Source organism: Talpa europaea, assembly GCF_964194135.1.
Source record: "Talpa europaea genome assembly, chromosome: 8".
Lineage (NCBI taxonomy): Eukaryota > Metazoa > Chordata > Mammalia > Eulipotyphla > Talpidae > Talpa > Talpa europaea.
In genome coordinates, this window is record NC_140075.1 from 55955754 (window position 1) to 55975693 (window position 19940).

Below are 19940 nucleotides of genomic sequence, written 5' to 3' on the forward strand. Positions count from 1 at the left end.
CAAATCGTAAGGTGTTTATATTTTTTGAAAGGAAGTATTTCTAATAAATATTCTTATTAGGGTTGTTCATTCTCTTATTGACAGAATTACATTTTCCTTGAAGACTGTTTAAAAATCCCAGAATAGACGCACTCCTAACTGGCTGTTTTATTTTACAAGTGGAATTCATAAAGGAACCCTGCACATGTCTATTGATACTCCACATGTAATCTTTTAAAACTGTTTGCATATTAGAGGCTTATTGTTTGAAATATAGTTAACAGTATTCATTATTAAGATTCATCCTACCCTCCATCATTCTAAATGCTCTGCAAACTTACTGTTAGTGTTAAATCTATAGACACAAACTGGTCTTTTGAAGAAGTGATCCATAAGGTTCAGTAGCGATTATCTTATCATTAGTGGATTTCAGTATGAAATTGTTTTCATCAGTGTGACTAGTAGATGACTGAGTTTCTTGTTCTTCCCATAATATCATCCAACCCAAGAGTCTGATTCTGTGAGCGACATTTTAATATGGTTTTGCTCTGATGACTTAGTTTTCTGGCAGTCTTAAAATCATTAGATTATGGCAAGGATACTTTCTCCAGTTATGTGACATGTTTCTTTCAATTATCTCATATTCTACTGAGGAAGGCAATTACTTTGAATGCTTTCTGATAAGTCAGTTGTGAAATATTAATATTGGAGATTTTTAAAAACACACTGAGCGCTTAGACTTAATTTTAATAATTACCCTGTTAAAGTATATTGACTTTTAGATGGATATTTACAGTTAGATGTAGGACGCTTAGTTCAAGGAGGCAGGAAGTGATTCGGTTTATCTTTTTCTCCTCATAGGACAAATATACTAATAACAATAATTGTGAGTAAGGAGGCAGGCTACCAAATCAGAACCTCATTAACTTCTTAAAATGTTTTCTAGGCAAAAGCTTACTGTATGTCCTATCATCGATGGGGAAGAACACCTTCGTTTGTTGAACTTTCAACATAATTTTATAACTCGGATCCAAAATATTTCTAATCTACAGAGACTAATATTCTTGGATTTATATGATAACCAAATTGAAGAAATTAGTGGGCTTTCTACTCTGAGATCTCTCCGTGTCCTTCTGTTGGGGAAAAACAGGTAATTTGTAGAACAATTTTTGTTCTTTATACTTGGGACTAATGTTGAATCCTGGTATTTACAAGCAGCTCAGAATTATATAATACTTAAGAAATTAGTGGTCTAAATTTTTTGAAAGATTATTTGAATGCATTAAAATTCAGTCATAATTTGTTTCATGAGATTCAGTTTGACAATCAAACCAAATATTTATTTATTTATTTTATAAAAAGATTTATTTATTTATTTATACAAGAACCCGGGTAAAGGCTAGATGCACAGGAGGGTGAGAGGGTTCACCAGAGACAGAGTGGGGAACAGAACAGGCAGACTGATGAAATACACTGCTGAGGGGAGCAGCGGGCGAGACAGGAGAGGTCTGCCACGCCATGTGGGACCCTCACTGGCCGGTTGGGAACGAACCGGCACTGCAGAGCCTGCGGACAGCTTCACAGCGCTGCGCTCAAATGCCTGCGCCACCAGGGGAGGCCCCAAACCAAATATTTATTGAGTGTGTATTCTATTATTTCCTTTGCTTTCCAGTGCCATATCATAAAGTAACCAATATTGACCTAAACTTTATGTTTAAGCTTCATTTTAAACATGTGTATTTACTTTAGGTTTATATGTTCACTTATCACTTCCCAGTGCTTGACTAAGGGTAGATGCTTGTTTGATATTTTGTGATTGTCGAGTTACTGATTCTTATTCAGATGGTATTTTCAGTATTAATTTAATATTACTTCCTATATGCACTTCCCCAGTTCCTTTTATAAATCTTTTATGTAATATTGCCTCACAATTCTTGACTCATTTCCTTGAAATTTGTGCATGACGTTTCTCTATTCTGTTTTATTGGATAGCATTTGTGGTGCCTGCAAAGGAGGGATGTTTAGAAAATTCAAAAAAAGGCTTTCATATTATCAAATGAGGAAGTTTAGTGTGGTACAGTATCCGTTCATTTCTCTTCTCCCTCTTTTTTCCCCTATGTCACGCATCTTGTATTCTTTTTTCTCACTAGTCAATCATGATGTTGATAAAATTTTTAAAGTCACATCCTAGAGTTCTAGGTTCTTGTCTATTCTCTGTGGTTTTTCTGAAAGTTACCATCTTTGCAGTTTGTCACCTATCATTGGTTTACACGTTAAGCTAAACATTAAAGTAGCTTGAGGAAATTTAAGGAGATTATAGGATCATAGAGTATTAGAGCTTGAAGTGACCTCAGAGAGCAACTCTCATTTTACAGGTGTAGAAATGGAAACATAAAGTGATTTTTGCAAGGCTGAATTTGTGCAAACTATATGCAATAGGAGTATGCCGTCAGAGCAATTCACTGGATAAAGTGAGGAGTAAAGTTAACTTTTCTTAGATTTAAGGCATCATCTGCTAGGTACTCCCTATTATCTCTCTCAGAGATTTTTTTATTTCTGATCCTTGGAGTTATTGGTCTGATTGTCTAACTCCCATATATTATTTCCTACCATTGTCTTTATGTTCTCCTTTTTGTTCATCAAGATTATTTTCCAGTGATATTTTAAATCTCCTTTTCCAGTTTTAAACATTGCATCTATAAGCTGCTCCCGGTTCCTAACATTTTAAATCATCTTTCAGTGTAACTTTTCTTGCTTCAAGTTTTCAGCTTCCCTAACTTCTCAGAAATAATCTCTAAATTCTTATTGGTTTAATTATTTATGCTTCAAAGACACCAGTCTATCTAACCTTCTAACCTTTCTGAAGGTTTCTTTGCTCCGCTAATGCTAAGGCACCTAATGCCCTTGCTGTATCTTTATTTTGGTCAAGTAAAAGCAATATAACACATTCTCTGCTTTCTCCTTCTACAGTCTCCTCTTCATCCTTCTACTCCTCTGTCTTTTTGTTTCTTTGCTTTGGCCATATGCTACTTATTTTTTTCTTCATAAAATAACTGTTAAACTGGTCTATAATTATTGGTGGTCTTGAATCGAAAAAGAAAATGAGTCAGAGGACGGTTTTCCACATTCTTCCAAATTGCATATTTCTGAAATACCAGAACAATGCAAATCTGATACCTAATACATATGCCTATTGATCTCCAGCAAGCTGACTTTGTCACAGCAGGGGGTCAGAGAGCCTTGAAGTTACAAATCTGCCCTGAGGCAGTACATGAGGCAAACCTGGTGGAAGGGACAGGGGAAGAGCGAAGCTCATTTGCCATCCTGTCTCTTCCTATTTGTCTTGGATGATTTATTCCCCTCATATGGTTCATGTGCAGGAAGTTTTCTTCCTCCCACTTTGCAAAGCACTGCACTATCTTTCAGTCCAAAGCAGTGAAAATACAGGGCAACTGTCAGCTCCAATAAAAATTTTTGCTCAGAAGCTAGAAAGACCCTGCTTGGATTCTGTATGTGAAGTTTACATTTCTACCAAAACACTGCCACCCACTCTGTACCATTTCGCTACTGAAATTCTTGCCACCCAGCTTTTCCGCCTTTTATATCTCCTGCTTATCCTTGTGAGACTTTTGGTGCCCTCATGGTCACAGACTAATGAATAGAACTTTTATGCATTTTCTTCTGATCACCCTACACTGTAGATAAAAAATTCTTCAGACTCCAGTATTCCATATTTCTTTCCCTTTTGGGTCCTTAAAGTTTTGTATTTGTGGATTTGTCTCTGACACCTGAAAAGCTTAGCTTTCATATAAATTTGATAGAGGGATTTTTTTTTTTAATATTCAAAAGGGCAGGTTTATTATAAAAAGGAAAGGGAGGTGAGGATATTTATACAGACATAAGTGGGCAGAAAGAGCTGCCCTGAAAGGGAGAGCTTTGTTAATGAGAGGCCTCTATAATCACAGGCGGGCAGTCTTGAGAGTAGAGCTGTTTTGCAAAGGAAAAAGGTTGGTGAAGAGTCACACCTGCAAAGTCACAGGCAGGCAGGAGAGCTGCTACAGATAGAGGGATCCTTATCCTAGCATGAGTAACAGTGTAATCTGCAGAAACAGATTGTCATATATATATATATATATATATATATATATATATATATATATATATGCCTAGAGGTCTGTAGCTGCTGAGGTGATGGGTCAGCCTTGTATTTTTGTAGTTTCAGTTCTATTTAATGGTAGAAGTTCTTTTTTAAAAAATTCTTGTCATGTTGTTATTAATGTAAACATCTTCAACTATTTGGAAACTGACTAGTATTCTGCAAATTCCTCACCTGAGACCTAATCTGTCCAGTGGTCTTTTAGATTAACTAATGCCTTTATCTTCCTCTGAATGCTTTAGAATTCTATCTGTTTTTATGTCATTTCAGGTGCTAGGGAAGGTGAGGGAGTCTGGGACAAAAGCAGTTAATGACAAGACAGCAAGGTGTTTAGTTGGTCTTGAGTTTAACTAAGCAACTTCTGGGTTTGTTTGTTTTTTTTTTCATATGGGCAATCAGAATCTGAATTAAGAGTCATAAAACCAAAACTAAGAAAACGCTTTAAGTCACAAAAGTTAAGGAATTTGTATATGACCAGTGGAACTCTCTGGGAAGACATATTGTAACTGAAGTTTTCTATAACTCAAGTGCTTTAAAGGTGCCCAGAATTCTGATTAATACAGAAACAGATTTATCGATTTCTAAGTCAGAGAATGTTGGGCTAAGACAATCTCTATTCTTTGTGTATAATTTTCAATATGTTAAAAATACAATTCTGAAACATATAGATAATAATTAAAGGCCGGCATTTTAATTAACTTAGTAATGAAGAAACCAGCAGAATGACAAAGCTTGTTAAAAGTAGGGTAAGAGAAACTGATATATAGTCATCAATAAGAATGCTGGAATAAGATTCTAAAATTAGAGTTTGGCAAGATGATGGCAAAGTCAAGACATTGGGCTAGCCTCCAAATATTTACAACCAAAATATACCTAAAACAAAGACAGTAGTCCCAATGATGAATGGATGACGATTATATATTTTCAGAACAATGGCATGTGGATTTGGGTCAGGTAAAAACTAAACCATGTTTGGAACCATACCAGGGCAGTAGAGTACAGCTCATGAGAAAGAGTCATGGCTGCCATATGAAGCCTCTCTGCTGTTGTTAACACAAAGGCGCATGCCCACATCAGGGACTTTAAAATCAGGAAACTATACTGGAGAGAGGGGGGTGAATGCAGGAGAAGTGTGTACCAGTATAGATCTATAGGATTAGGAATGTTGAATGCTAATTGTTGACTTGAGTCAGTGGCTCCCAAAAGAGAATAGTTGGAGCAAAACTGTCAGCAAGGGCCAGATTGGATCACCTGTGTCTACTTACAAGAAAGCATTATTTTTAGCCTGTGGCTGTGATACATGAACTACCTGACTCAGTCACACCCAGGGCCAAATCCAAGATAACCAAAAAAATACTGTTATTAACCAGAGTTTGAACCACCTGAATTTTAACAATAGAGTAAGCACCCCAAGGTAACACTCCCTAAACAAAAAGGCAAAGAGAATAATTCCTAATTGTTCTCAATAATACCCATCTGGTGCTACATTTACTGCTCATGCATACCATAGAGATTGAAACTGACAAGAGATTGAGATTTTTGGCTGGGGATTTGACCTAGGGGAGAGAGTTACTGTGGATCTCTACTATACAATTTGTTTAACTACAGTGCTATAGGACATTTGAAGCCTTGTTACTTATTGGAAGCATCCATTTAGTGTCCCAATGCTCTGGTTCTACTACCTCTTACTGGCACCAGTGCCCTGGTAATCTGAACAGATGCAGGGTCATCAATGAATGAAAAATAGACACCTACGCTTCTGGGTTAAATACCCAGGACTACTCAGATCCTTGTAGACAGGGTATAAAGCAAATTAATCAAGAGAAGAAATGAAAGAACCTTATTACAACAAAAAATGAAGAGACAGAAGAACGTACCACAAATTCAGGAGCCAAAAAAAGCCCAAGAGAAGTGTAAATCCAGAAGAACTGCAGAATATGCCTGAGGAGGAGTTTATGGTAATAGTTGTAACCATGCTTATTGATTTACAAAAAAGCAATAATGTATGATCAGATAAAACACATTTATAATTTTAAATGTAGTAAGAGATAGAGATGGGCTTTACGTTATGACCAAGGGCCTTTACACACCAAAAGATGGAGCACCAAGCTACATAAGGCAATTATTAATAATAACAACACAATAATATTAGAGGATTTTAATACTCCATGTACAACTGTGGACAGATAAACAACATAAGTTAAAAATTATTAAATTATAAAACAGGCTAGTTATCTTTCTATGAGACAAACCATTTCAACTTACCAATTTTTTACAAGTTAGTATATTTTGTACAAAATTTGGACCCTAATTAGTAGTGGTAAGTTAGATGACCCTTAGGTAGGCTTATTGACAGTGCTCTGATATGACATTGAAAAGACATGCAGCCATCCCTTTGCCTTACTGCCAAAATTTGGTTATCAACACCGATTACTATCTTTGCTTCTCTACTCTCATATCAGTTTCACAAAATTTGCTTTTAATACTATGTATTTATTTATATTTTATTATTTATATTTCCCATTTTATTAAATGTTCTTCAAAAGTGCAATTTTTTAAAGATCTATGTAATATATAATATATATTTCTTTTTTGTCAGACATTTACATTGTATCCTTTTTTCTTTTTTTGCTAAATAGGTGAGTTCACCCTCATAAAACTCATATGAGGGGGAATCAAAATTTGATGAGGAAAAAGGTGTTTATTTTAGGGCAGTGTTTTTCAGCATGTGATCCGTGGGGCAGCAATATCAGCATCACCCAAGAACTTATTAGAAAGGCATAGTTTTGGACCTTATCCCAGAAACTCTGGAGATTGTGCTAAAAAATCTATAGTTTAGCAAGTCCTCCAGATGATTGCGATGAACACAGAAATTTGAGAATTGCTAGTTAAGAGAATGTGAGCATGGGAGTATAAAAGAATTAAAGTCTCTAATAGTTGTGAGGTCAGATTGCTGTTAGAAAGCATCTCTGTGTACTGTCTTAGAGTATGATATTTTTCTGCAACTCTTCTGGGTGTTTCAGCAGCAAAGCATACAGAGGGATGGTTTTGTAAATTTTACCTTTTTACTCATCTGGTTTGGCTGCTGCTGTTGTTATTATTGCTGGTTACTATTAGAGAGATTTATGTGTTATACAGTCTAGTACAAAACATTTGACTCTGGGCGAAGGTTAATGAAGGATTCCAGTGAGTGCAGAAGGATGTTTATTGTTTAGATGAAGTGACTAAAGGGTCTTCAGGAGGTGAAGTACTTTCTAATATTCTGCCAGTGTGATGGTATGAGAGAGGAGACTGATGATAAGGTTGTGGTTGTAAGGGAGGGGACTTGGGGGTGTGTGTGTATGTCATAAAGGAGAGAGGAAAACTACAACTACATGGTGATGGTACAACGTGTGTATGATAAATATTTTTATAAATTAAATTGGATTGAATTGGTTGTGGTGTGATAGAATCCTGTAATGTGACTGAGGTTAAATACAGATAGGAATTCAGGAAATTTATTTTTGCCTATGTTTACCTGTAATTAGATAGATGAAGTTTCAAGGACAATCCAGGTTTCGGACACATTTAGGAATGTGGAAATGGTTCTGTGAGGTGGTAAACAATTGCAACAGAAGCAGTGATAGGCAGTCGATGATAAAGATGGATTGCATAAACTTCATTTTTATCCTTTCTTTGTCATTGGGCCTTTTTCTTCACTGAATAGCGATAGTAGGGGGAAGTAGGATGTATAGAAGGAAGAACTATAAGAAAGGAAAGTGGTTTTGTTTTGTTTTTCTTGTTGTAGAGTCCCCTTGGAGGTAGTTGGACAGACAAATTAGCCAGAGGGGATAGGAATAGTAGGCAGTGGGTAAGCCATAGTCATTAGGACTAGAACATTTTAGAGACAAAATTTTATAGATCTGAACCATGTGAAGTTCTGGGAGAAGTATATTTATGGAATAGTAATAGCAGTAGCAAATACCCTAAGTCAGCAATGAACTTGTCAGGTTAGAGACAGCAAAAAACCCCTATATGCGGTACAGAATGAATGAGTCTGAGTCATGGTAGGAGATAAGGCTGGAGAAAGAATCAGTGGCTAGATGGTATGGGACTTTGAGGACTAGGGAATGAGTTTGCCTTGTATTCTAAGTGTGAAGGCAACTGCCTTGTTTAAGTGCCATCCTACAATTCTTAGGAAGAGAACTGCTTTTTTCTAAACATAAGACTTTTAAGCTGTCTTTTTGATAGTCTAACCAGTGGGACTACAAATTTAACAAAATTAAATCATTGGGAAACATATTTTTGTTTAATATGTTTCTATATAACCTATATATTTATATGGATATATATATATAGTGATCTCTGTATCTACATAGATATTGTTAATAAATTAAAATGAGTTATTTCTTAGCATGTCTTGTTTACAGTAGATGTGATGTGAATACATCCCCAATTCTATTCATTCTGATTTTCAGAATCAAGACTATCTCAAATCTGGAGAATCTAAAAAGCTTGGATGTCTTGGACCTTCATGGAAATCAGGTATTGTAAAATCCTTTCATTTCATTGTTTTTTGAAAAAATATCCAGGAAATTTGGTATTATAAAAGTTTTAAGAATTATACTTGTGTTGAAATTTTTCCACAGTTATCTTGCTGATTCATTAAAATTCCTGAGCTATAAAGTTTATATGAGATTTTTTAATCCTTCAGTAGTCAGTAGTAAATCACAGATAAAATTTATCAAACGTTTGGAATCTTCAGGACAATTTTTATTTTAAAAATGTGCGTTACTTAACTCAAGAACTAGAATATACATACAAATGATCTTCTAATTAAGGAAAACCCCACATTTCACATTTATCATCCCTTTGTGGATTAATTTGGATTTATAACATGTGTGTGTCTAAATAATATGTTGTTGGGCCTCCCCTGGTGGCACAGTGGTTAAGTGCTGGGCTGTGAAGCTGCCCGCAGCCTCTGAAGCACCGGTTCAATCCCTGGCCGCCGCCAAGGGTCCCACATGGTGCGCAGACCTCTCCTGCCGCATCTGCTGCTCCCCTCAGTCTGCCTGTTCTACTCCCCACTCTGGCTCTAGTGAATTCTCTCACCCTCCCGAGCTTCTGACTGTACTCAGTGCTTGTACAAATAAATAAATAAATAAATAAATAAATAAATCTTTAAAAATAAATATGTTGTTTAGTAATATTGTCTTTTAATTAAAAAAAGATGTCATACTCACAAGGATGGTTCAACATCCGAAAATCAATCAACGTTATCCAACACATCAACAAAAAGAAATATAAAAACCATATGATAATGTCAATAGATGCTGAGAAAGCTTTCGACAAAGTGCAACACCCATTCATGATAAAAGCCCTTGAAATTCTTGGGATACAAGGAACATACCTCAACATCATAAAGGCCATATATGACAAGCCAACAGCCAGTATCATTCTCAATGGTGAAAAGCTGAAAGCATTTCCATTAAGATCTGGAACAAGACAAGGATGTCCACTCTCACCACTGCTTTTCAATATAATACTGGAAGTCCTAGCCAGAGCAATAAGACAAGAGAAAGACATACAAGGAATCCAAATAGGAAAAGAAGAAGTCAAACTATCACTATTTGCAGATGATATGATAATATACATAGAGAACCCCAAAAACGCCACAGAAAAACTAATTCAATTCATCAATCAGTTTAGTAAAGTGGCAGGATACAAAATCAACACGCAAAAGTCAGTAGCCTTCCTATATACAAGCAATAAATCTGAAGAAGAAGAAATCAAAAAAAATCCCTTTTATTATCGAAACAAAAAAAAAATCAAATACTTGGGAATAAATCTAACAAAAGAGGTAAAGGACTTATGCAAAGAAAACTATAAAACACTGTTAAAAGAAATAGAAGAAGACACAAAGAAATGGAAAGACATCCCCTGCTCATGGATTGGAAGAATAAGCATTATTAAAATGACCATCCTACCAAAAGCAATATACATATTCAGTGCTATTCCAATAAAAATTTCAATGTCATTCTTCAAAGAAAAGAACAATTATTGATGAAATTCATATGGAATCACCAAAAACCCCGAATAGCCTAAGCTCTCCTGAAAAAAAAAGAAGGGAATGGAGGCATCACACTCCCAGACTTCAAACTATACTACAAAGCCATAATCATCAAAACTGCATGGTATTGGAACAAGAACAGACATACAGACCAATGGAATCGAATAGAAAATCCAGAAATAAACCCACAGGTTTATGGTTAACTAATCTTTGACAAAGGAGCAAAGACTATGCATTGGAGCAAAGAAAGTTTGTTCAATAAATGGTGCTGGGAAAACTGGGTCGCTACATGCAAAAGCATGAAGCTTGACCACTACCTCACACCATACACAAAAATCAACTCAAAATGTATTAAAGAACTAGACATAAGACCTGAAACCATAAAATGCATAGAAGGAAATATAGGCAAAACACTACGTGATATGTACATCAGACATCTTTACAGACACATCACCCAAAACAGTGATAGTGAAAGCAAAGATAAACAGCTGGGACTACATCAAATTAAAGAGCTTCTGCACAGCAAAAGAGACAATAACAAAAACAAAGAGAAACCCCACCGACTGGGAGAACATTTTTGCACACAACACTAATGATAAAGGACTGATCACAAAAATCTGCAAAGAGCTGATGAGACTCAACAACAACAAAGAAAATAATCCTGTTAAAAAATGGGCAGAAGAGCTAAAAAGAAACTTCTCTGAAGAGGAAATGCAAATGGCCAACAGGCATATGAAAAAATGTTCAACATCACTTGTAATCAGGGAAATGCAAATCAAAACTACCATGAGATACCATCTTACACCAGTGAGAATGGCACATATTAAAAAAACTAGCAACAACAAATGTTGGCGAGGATGTGGAGAAAAAGGAACTCTCCTGCACTGTTGGTGGGAGTGCAAACTGGTCCAACCACTATGGAGAGCTGTGTGGAGATTTCTGGACCTACTAAACATAGAGCTTCCATATGATCCAACAATTCCACTCCTAGGTATTTATCCAAAGGACACAGAAACATCAATTCCAAAGAGCACCTGCACCCCTATGTTTATAGCAGCACTGTTTACAACAGCTGAGCTTTGGAAACAACCCAAATGCCCAAAAATAGATGACTGGATCAAGAAGATGTGGTACATATACACCATGGAATATTACTCAGCATTCAAGAAAGATAAACACATGCAATTTGCAGCAACATAGATGGCGCTGGAAGGGATCATGCTCAGCGAAATAAGCCAGAAAGGAAAAGAAAAATACCGATGGTCTCACTCATAGCAGGAATCTAGAAAACTTAAATAAGGGACCGGGAAAAGGAATAACTTTAAGAAAGTGAAAATCAAAATCAACAAAAAACTATGAACCAGAGACACTCTATGGGGGGTGGCGGTGGGGAGGGGAGGGATTGGGGTCAAAATAAGCGGGTTGCATTTGTATGGGGAATATAAAAATAAAATTTATTTAAAAAAAAAGAATTGATATTCAAAACAATTAAAAAAAAGATGTCATACTATATGTTTAATCTATTGTTGATTGTTTGGATAGAACATTATGTTACTGTTTTGAGTAAGTAGCTGCAGTATTTATTTTTACTGGTATATGTTCCAATGTGTGACTATATGAAAACATTTTTCTCCAGTTTATTAGTGATAGATATTTGGGTTGTTTTCAATTAGGAATAATATTTCTAAGAACATTCTTGTACATGTTTCTTCCATATACCATCTTCATGCTAGGGTATAGCTCTAGGAGTGAAACTGATGGGTCACAGGTAACTTAAATATCTAGCTAAAATATAATGATAAGTTTCTTTCCAAAGTGGTTGTATGGGTTTATACTTATATCAAAAGTACACATCCTTTTCAACATTTAGAATTGTAGGAGTTATTATTTTTTTCCAATTAAATTGTATAAAGTGGTGTCTCCGGATGGTTTTGATTTATATTTCCCTAATTATGAATTTGGGCTTCTTAGTCTGTTGTCAGTTTCTCTTCCTATATATCTGTCTGTGTTAATGTTTTAATTTCTAACTCTACTTTCTTAGAGTATCTTGGCTTTTTTTTTAACCCTTTGTCCTTCCATTTAAATTTTAGTCTTTGAAATGTATTTATTTATGAATAGCTATGTGAACTAAACACTAGTGTAGAAGGTAAAGCTTTTCCTGAGGTAGTAAGTGTACAATCTGGGATGATCCAGAATCAGCCTGTTGATGAGTAAGATCTAGCATTGTTGCTTGCACTAGGTCAGATGCGAACCACAGATGATCTCTCTGGGCTTTCTAGTGTCTATTAATCCCAATTGTTTTGGTGTAAAGCTAATTTCTTATGCATATAAACATGAACTATAGCAGAGGAGGTGAGGGTAACAACGATACCCATGAAGTGATGAAGAGAGCTCAATATGATTTCAAGCCTCACTACTGTAACAGAAAACAGCACAAAGGGATGAGTTTCTACATGACACAGAAGTAGGGGTCCTTATGGAAGACTTCAGAAACCTTTTAATGTAACACACTGAAGTAACAATGCTATGCCTGGAATTAACTTGGTGTCCTTCCTTTTCCTTGCCTTTGCTCTCAGAAGTTAAGTCTTGCTTGGTCAAAATATTGTGAGCTTATGCTTTGGGCTCAAAGTAAGTTTCTGTTTGACAGGCAGTATTTCTACTTCTTGTCACCTTCATGGGACTTGGCACAGTGATGGGCACTTCGAAATGGCCCAAATGATGGACTCATTGATTATGTGATCAAATTTACTTTAAATATTTATTATGGAAAAATCATAAAATATACTCCTTTAATTTTTGTAAGCTAAATGTCTTCATATTATCTGAGTAGGGGAAATTGGAAATTGATTTTTAAATGTCTTCATATAATCTTGTTGCTGTATCCAGTTTATTTTTATGGTTTTTATAGCATGCATATCTGAAATTTATGGCTGTTAACCATTACTTCATCAATTTTTAACAGATTACCAAAATAGAAAATGTCAATCATCTGTGTGATCTGAGAGTTTTGAATCTTGCCAGGAACCATTTAAGTCATGTTGATAACCTTAATGGACTGGATTCACTAACTGAACTTAACCTGAGACACAATCAAATTACTTTTGTGGTGAGTATTAAATGGAATTAAGATATATTTCTGGTCTTTATTTTAAATAAAAGAAAAAAAAAATCATGGTATTTCTTGTTCCAAAAAAGAATCTAAGACAATTCAGTTTATTTTTTCTGAATTTAAATTGTGGATATAATTACTAAGCTTTGTAACATTTTGATTTTGGAATTTTTAACATGTTTTCCATTCTTTAAAAGATAAATATGAATTTAGAAACAAAGTGGAAGTGTATTCAATAAATGAATCATCTAGTATAAATGAATAATGAATCCTATTTTGTCATCAGTATAGAATTAATAAGAAAAAAGATTATTGGTGAGTACAAGTTGATGAATTGTTGTACCAAGAGTGGAAATGCACAGAGAGGGGAGGTTAAGGGCTGTGAAGACATGCATAAGTCATATCCCTTGTACTTTTTAAAGGGGTAGCTTGGTAAGCATTGCATAAAGCATCAGAATTATGGCCTCAGCTTCATCTCTCATCTGCGTGACCTTGAGTAAAAACACTTTCAATCTCTAAGCCATAGTTTACGCTTCTCTAAAACGAGTGCATTAGATTAGATTATCTCTAGGGTTCTTTTTGACTTATTGAATCTGAAAAATCAAATAAAAAACGGGGATAACTGGTATGCAGGCAGTAGGAAAAGTTATTGTGGAGGTAAAACTCAGAAAGGTTAATCTGGAAATCTAAAGATAAACTTCCTTAGATTTATAGTTTTTGTCAGCAACTAAATATCACCTTGGTGCTCATGTATTTTGTACTTGTGCATATGTGAAGAATACTGGAAATATGGCTTTTGGCTTTATGATATGGTACAGATTAAAAGACATCTAATCATTTATAAAAACATTTATTCTTTTAACAGGTTTCCTTCGTTTACATGCCATAGCAAACTATATACTTCAGGTTCTCTCTGGATATTATTTAAGCACTTTTAAAGGCACACACTGAATCTTAACTCTTTTAAAACTTTAAGTTCATTATAAAGAATTAGGTATATTGTTTGTGGCACACATGAAAAAGTTGGCGGGCGGATGATGCTTTATCTCTAGTCTCTTTGTGCAGGTTTGTTTAATTTTGAAATTTTCCCAGAATATATGGGCCAAGTAATGCTCATGTCTTAGAAGACTGGAATAATTTCAGAACCTTTCCTAAGACATAGATTTATTCCAGAACCTCTAAATTATGTCAGACTCTTCCCAGATTGGATTTGTCAAAGATTGTCCATATTTGTATGAGTTTATCTCTGGCCTTTCTGTTATATTCCATTGGTCTGAGTTTCTGTTTTTGTTCCAGTACCATACTGTTTTCATTACTGTTGCTATGTAGTATATAGCTTGAAGTCAGAAAGTGTGTTACCTTCATTTTTGTCCTTTTGTTTTCAGATTACTTTAGCTATTTCAGGCATTTTGTGGTTCCATATAAATTTTACAGTTGTTCAGTTTCCTTGAAAAATGCCATTGGGGCTTTGATATGTATTGGATTGAATCTGTAAATTACTGTGAGTAATATGGTGCTTTTTATTGATGTTTATTCTTCCAGTCCAAGAATATAGACTATCTTTCCATTTCTTTTTGTCTTTATTTCCTTTAACAGACTCTTATAATTTTCAATCTATTGGTCCTCATCTCTTTCATAAAGTTTACTCTCAGGTATTTCATTCTTTTTGGTATGACTGTAAATGGGATTGTTTTCCTTATTTCTGTTTCTTTTGATGCATTGTTTGCATATAGAAATACAGCTGATATCTTTTTTTTTTTAAGATTTATTTATTTATTTATACAAGCACTGGGCACAGTCAGAAGCGTGGGAGGGTGAGAGAATTTACCAGAGCCAGAGTGGGGAGCAGAGCAGGCAGACTGACGAAGTACATTGCTGAGGGGAGCAGTGGGAGGCAGGAGAGGTCTGCGTGCCTTGTGGGATCCTTGCCTGGTGGCCAGGGAGGGGATTGAACTGGCGCTGCAGAGGATGTAGCAGCTTTGCAACCCAGCGCTCAACCACTGCGCCACCGGGGAGGCCTGCAACTGATTTCTTGTATTGATATTGTATCCTGCCATTTTACTTTATTCATTTATTATGTCTAGCAGTTTTTTTGAGTTCTTTATGTATATTGTCACACCATCTGTAAATAGTGACAGTTTCACTTCCTTTCCAATTTTGATTTCTTTTATGTCTTTCTTGTCTAATTGCTTTAGCTAGGATTTCCAATACTATGTTTGATAATGGTGGTGACAGTGAAAATCCTTGCCTTATTTCTGATATTAGTGGAAATGCTTTCAACTTTTCAGTGTGATGTTGAGTGTGATGTTGGCTTTGGGTTTGTCATATATGGCTTTTATAATGTTTAGATAAATTCCATTTGCATTTTATTAAGTGTCTTTATCATAAAGGTTTCTTGAATCTTGTCAAATGCTTTTTGGCATCTATTGAAATGATTGTGTGATTTTCATCTTCCATCTGGTGATCTAGTGAATTACATTGATTGATTGTGTATATTGAATAGCCTTGCATCCCTGGGATGAAGCCTGCTTGATCATAATGAATAATTCTCTTAATATATTTGGTTTGCTAGGATTTTATTGAGGATTTTTTGGCATTTATGTTCATCATAGAATTTGGTCTAAAGTTTCATTATTTTTTTGGTACTGTCTTTGGCTTTGGTGTAAAATTTGCTTCAGAGAATATGTTGGAGAGATTTTCTTTGACTTTTTTGATGGGTTTTAGTAGAATATTAGGTCTTCTTGGAAGGTTTGGTAGAACTCACTAGAGAAGGTGTCTGGGCTTTTGTTCTTAGGGAGACTTTTTATTACTCTTTCAATTTTTGTGCTTGTGATTGGACTGTTTTAGCTGTCTGTTTCATCCTGATTCAATCTTGGAAGGTTGTATGGTTCTAAAAATTATTCATGTCTTGTAGGTTGTCCAGTTTGTTTACATAGAAATATTCATAGTAGGTTCTTATGTTCCTATATATTTCTGCAGCTTTTGTTGTAATTTTGTCGCTTTCAGCACTGATTATATTTATGTGGGTTTTCTCTCTCCTTTTTTTTTGTAACCCGAGCTAAGTGCTTGTCAATTTTGTTTATTTTTTCAAAGAACCAACTCTTGGTTTCACCTATCTTTGGGACTGGCTTTTCATTTTCTATTTCTTTAATTTCTACTCTAATTTTTATTATTTCTTTCCTTCTTCTCATTTTTGGATACATTCTTTTTTTTCCCCCCCTAGTACCTTTAGCTGCAGAGTTAGATTGTGCATTTGAGATTTTTCTTGGTTTTTGTTTGTTTTTAATGTGGACTTCCCATGTAGTGCTGCTTTTAGAACATCCCAAAGGGCCGGGTAACTTGTCTCTCCATGTTTGTTAGTCTCCACATACTTTTTAATTTCTTCATTGACCCAGGAGTTTCTCAGAAGCATTTTGTTTAGTCTCCACATATTCTGATTTATTCTGGGATTCTTTTTGTGGTTAATTTCTAGCTTTATACCATTGTGATCTGTGAAGATGATTGATATAATTTCTGTTTCCATGTATTTTTTGAGATATCTTTTGTGTCCCAGTATATGATCTATTCTTGAGACTGTTCCTTTTGTATTTGAGAAGAAAGCATTTTCATTTCTTTTGCGATAGAAAGCTCTATAATGTCCATTAAATTCAGCTGGCTCAACACTTCATTTAAGGCCTTTATTTCTTTGTCACTTTTCTCTCTGGATTATCTATCCCTCATGTTAGTGGTGTGTTGAAATCTCCAACAATAATTTTATTTTTTAAAAAAGATTTATTTGTACAAGAACCAGGGCATACAGGCTAGATGCATGGGAGGGTGAGAGGATTCCCCAGAGACAGAGCAGGAAACAGAATAGGCAGACTGACTGAAATACACTGCTGAGGGGAGCAGTGGGCAAGACAGGAGGGGTCTGCTGCGCCATGTGGGATTCTCGCTGGCTGGCCGGGATCGAACCCTCACTGCAGAGGCTGAAGACAGCTTCACAGTGCGGCGCTCAACCTCCTGTGCCACCAGGGAGGCCCAATAATTGTATTTTTGAATGTGTTGTTTTAGATCTGTGTACCCCTAGGTGCATAAATATTAATAACTCTTGTACTTTCTTGATGAATTGTTTCTTGATCTTTGTATATTCGTTTTGTTCCTAGTTACATTTTTTTTTTTGCTGAAAGTCTAGTTTATCCAATATGTGAATAGCAGTTTCTACCTTTTCTTTGTATATTATTACCTTGTAACACTATGCTCCAACCTTTTACTTTTAGTTTGTTTTTGTCATCTGATCTTAAAATGGATCTCTTGTTTATAAAGTATACAAGCAGCTGAAATCTTTTGGCCTGCTTTTTCATACTGTGCCTTTTAATTGGTGTGTTCAGACCATTCATACTTAGTGTAATTTTATTTTCATTTTGTATTTTGATATTTGATTGTTTTATTTTCCTGTTGTTTCTTTTCCTATTTGTTTCTCTCTGCTCTTTCTGTATGCCTTACACTAGTGAATCCGTCAGTTTCTTTCTTTGTAAGCCTCTGTTCTGGAGTTTTGGTTAGTGTTTACCATGGGGGTTTTGCTTGAATTACTATGCCTAAAGTCTTTTATGAGCTAGTGTTTGCTCTCTGACATCTAACTATACAGATTTCTTCCACTTCTTCCTCCCCTTTAATGTTTTGTTATTAACTCAGTCTCGTTTTCTATTTTTATTGTCATTTGCTCAGGATTTGTGCTTAATACATTCTTTTTTTGGTAGAACTCCTTTTAACATTTTTTGTAGGGCAGATCTGCTGGTAATTAACTCCATTTATTCCTGTTTTTCTAGGAAAACCTTTATCTTCATATTTGAATTACAATTTTGCACTTTCTTCCACTCTCTTCTTGCTTGGAGAGCCACAAAATGTGAGGACAGTCTAATTTGAGTACCTTTGTAAAATTTTTTTTCTTGTTTCCTATAACTTTTTACTTTGATTTTTGATAATTTGACAATGATGTCTTTTTTTTTTTTTTTTTAAAGATTTATTTATTTATTTATTTATACAAGCACTGGGTACATTCAGAGGCGCGGGAGGGTGAGAGAATTCACCAGAGCGGGGAGCAGAACAGGCAGACTGACGAAGTACACTGCTGAGGGGAGCAGCGGGCGGCAGGAGAGGTCTGCGTGCCATGTGGGACCCTCACCTGGTGGCCGGGGATCCAACCAGTGCTGCAGAGGCTGCAGGCAGCTTCGCAACCCAGCACTCAACTGCTGCGCCACCTGGGAGGCCCGACAATGATGTCTCTTGATGTGGGTCAATTTGCATTGAAAAATTTGGTGGTTCTCTCTGTTTCCTAGACCTCCATACTTCATTTATTCCTTAGGTTTGGGGAAATCTCAGTTATTATTTCTTTGAATAGGTTTTCCATTCCCTTCTCTCTTGCTACCTTCTGGAATACCCGTTATCCTTATGGTTCCTCTTCTAATTCAGTTTGAAGTTCTTGTACAGTTTCCTCATTTTCTCTATATCTTTTTTCTCTTTTTTCTAATTGGGTGATTTGTGCATATGAATTTTCTATTTCTAAAATTCTTCTTTAAATTTAATTCTATTTAAAACACTTTCTATAATTGTCTTCATTTGGAATCTCTTTTTGAGTGTGTTTTTTTTTTTTTTAATATTTTCAGTCTCTTTTGTTCCCTGATCTCCTATACTTTGCATCTGTCCATCTTTGGACAGATCTTTGACTGACCTTTCAATAACTCAATTAGCATTTTTAATATTTGTTGTTTTAAAGTCTTTGTCTGATAGATCCTCTATTTCTGCATTCTTAAATTTGTCCCAGAACTAGTGTTCTTCTCATTTTGCTTTTCCATTTTGTATTCAGATATTCCTTGCTTTCTTTGCATATGTTACCTTTTTTTTTTTTTTTTTTTGTGATTGGGGCTCTGGGATTTAGTTTTGTTGGGCTTCTCTTCTTAGTTTGCCTAGTCATGAGTTGGGGGCAGGATGGCAGTTGTGAGCTTAAATACTCTATTTCAGTTTGCCTAGTGAAGATGGTCACATCTACCTCCTTTCTTTTCTCTTCACAGCAAGTTCTGTTTGGTGCTTTGGTTGTCTTAAATTTCTACGCCATCTCCCTGCTGGTCTTTCCTGCAGTGGATCCTGATCTATGAAACTTGAGTCTTCTGGTTTGGGGAGCTAGCCTGTGTTGGAGCCCAGCCTGACTCAACCTGACATCTCTTTGATATCTTCTGGGAGGAAGGGGCAAGTTTTCTTTGCCTGCTATGGTTGTGGCGCTCCCAATGTCCCAAAGTTTCTCTGAGGGAATTCTTAGTGTTCCAGAGTGCCCCTTTGTGCCTTGGATAACCATCCCTTACTAGATTAGAGTAAGCTGTTGAATCCCACAACTTTTAGAGTGAGTGGAAGGAAAATGGCATGCTCACTATGTAGTTGCCAAAATAAGAAAAACTTTACTTCTGGGGGTAGAATGTTGTTAGTATCTTTTATGCTAGGTGAAAGTGTCATTCCTTTTTTTCTAGCTCTGTTGCAGTTATTAACCATCCCATAACAAAACACCCACACTCTTCATCCTTCTGACAGATACTGTTTAGAGAACAGATCCTGAGGTTTGGGTTAATGGTTTCCCAGGCAGCTGTTCTGCACATGGTTGTGTGTGTTTGTGTTTG

The 19940-nt window shown here is 35.7% G+C and overlaps 1 protein-coding gene across 5 annotated transcripts in view; it reads left to right on the plus strand.

Moving 5' to 3' along the window:
• LRRC49 (leucine rich repeat containing 49) overlaps positions 1 to 19940 on the plus strand; it is a gene marked incomplete at both ends in the record, with an annotated part of 112907 nt that overhangs the window by 12186 nt on the left and 80781 nt on the right. For all 5 annotated transcript variants that reach the window (XM_084240545.1, XM_084240542.1, XM_084240543.1 and 2 more), the window contains 3 exons: positions 926 to 1129; positions 8593 to 8659; positions 13147 to 13290. In XM_084240545.1, the coding sequence (XP_084096671.1) occupies positions 926 to 1129; positions 8593 to 8659; positions 13147 to 13290 (415 nt within the window). The remainder of the gene's footprint in view (positions 1 to 925; positions 1130 to 8592; positions 8660 to 13146; positions 13291 to 19940) is intronic.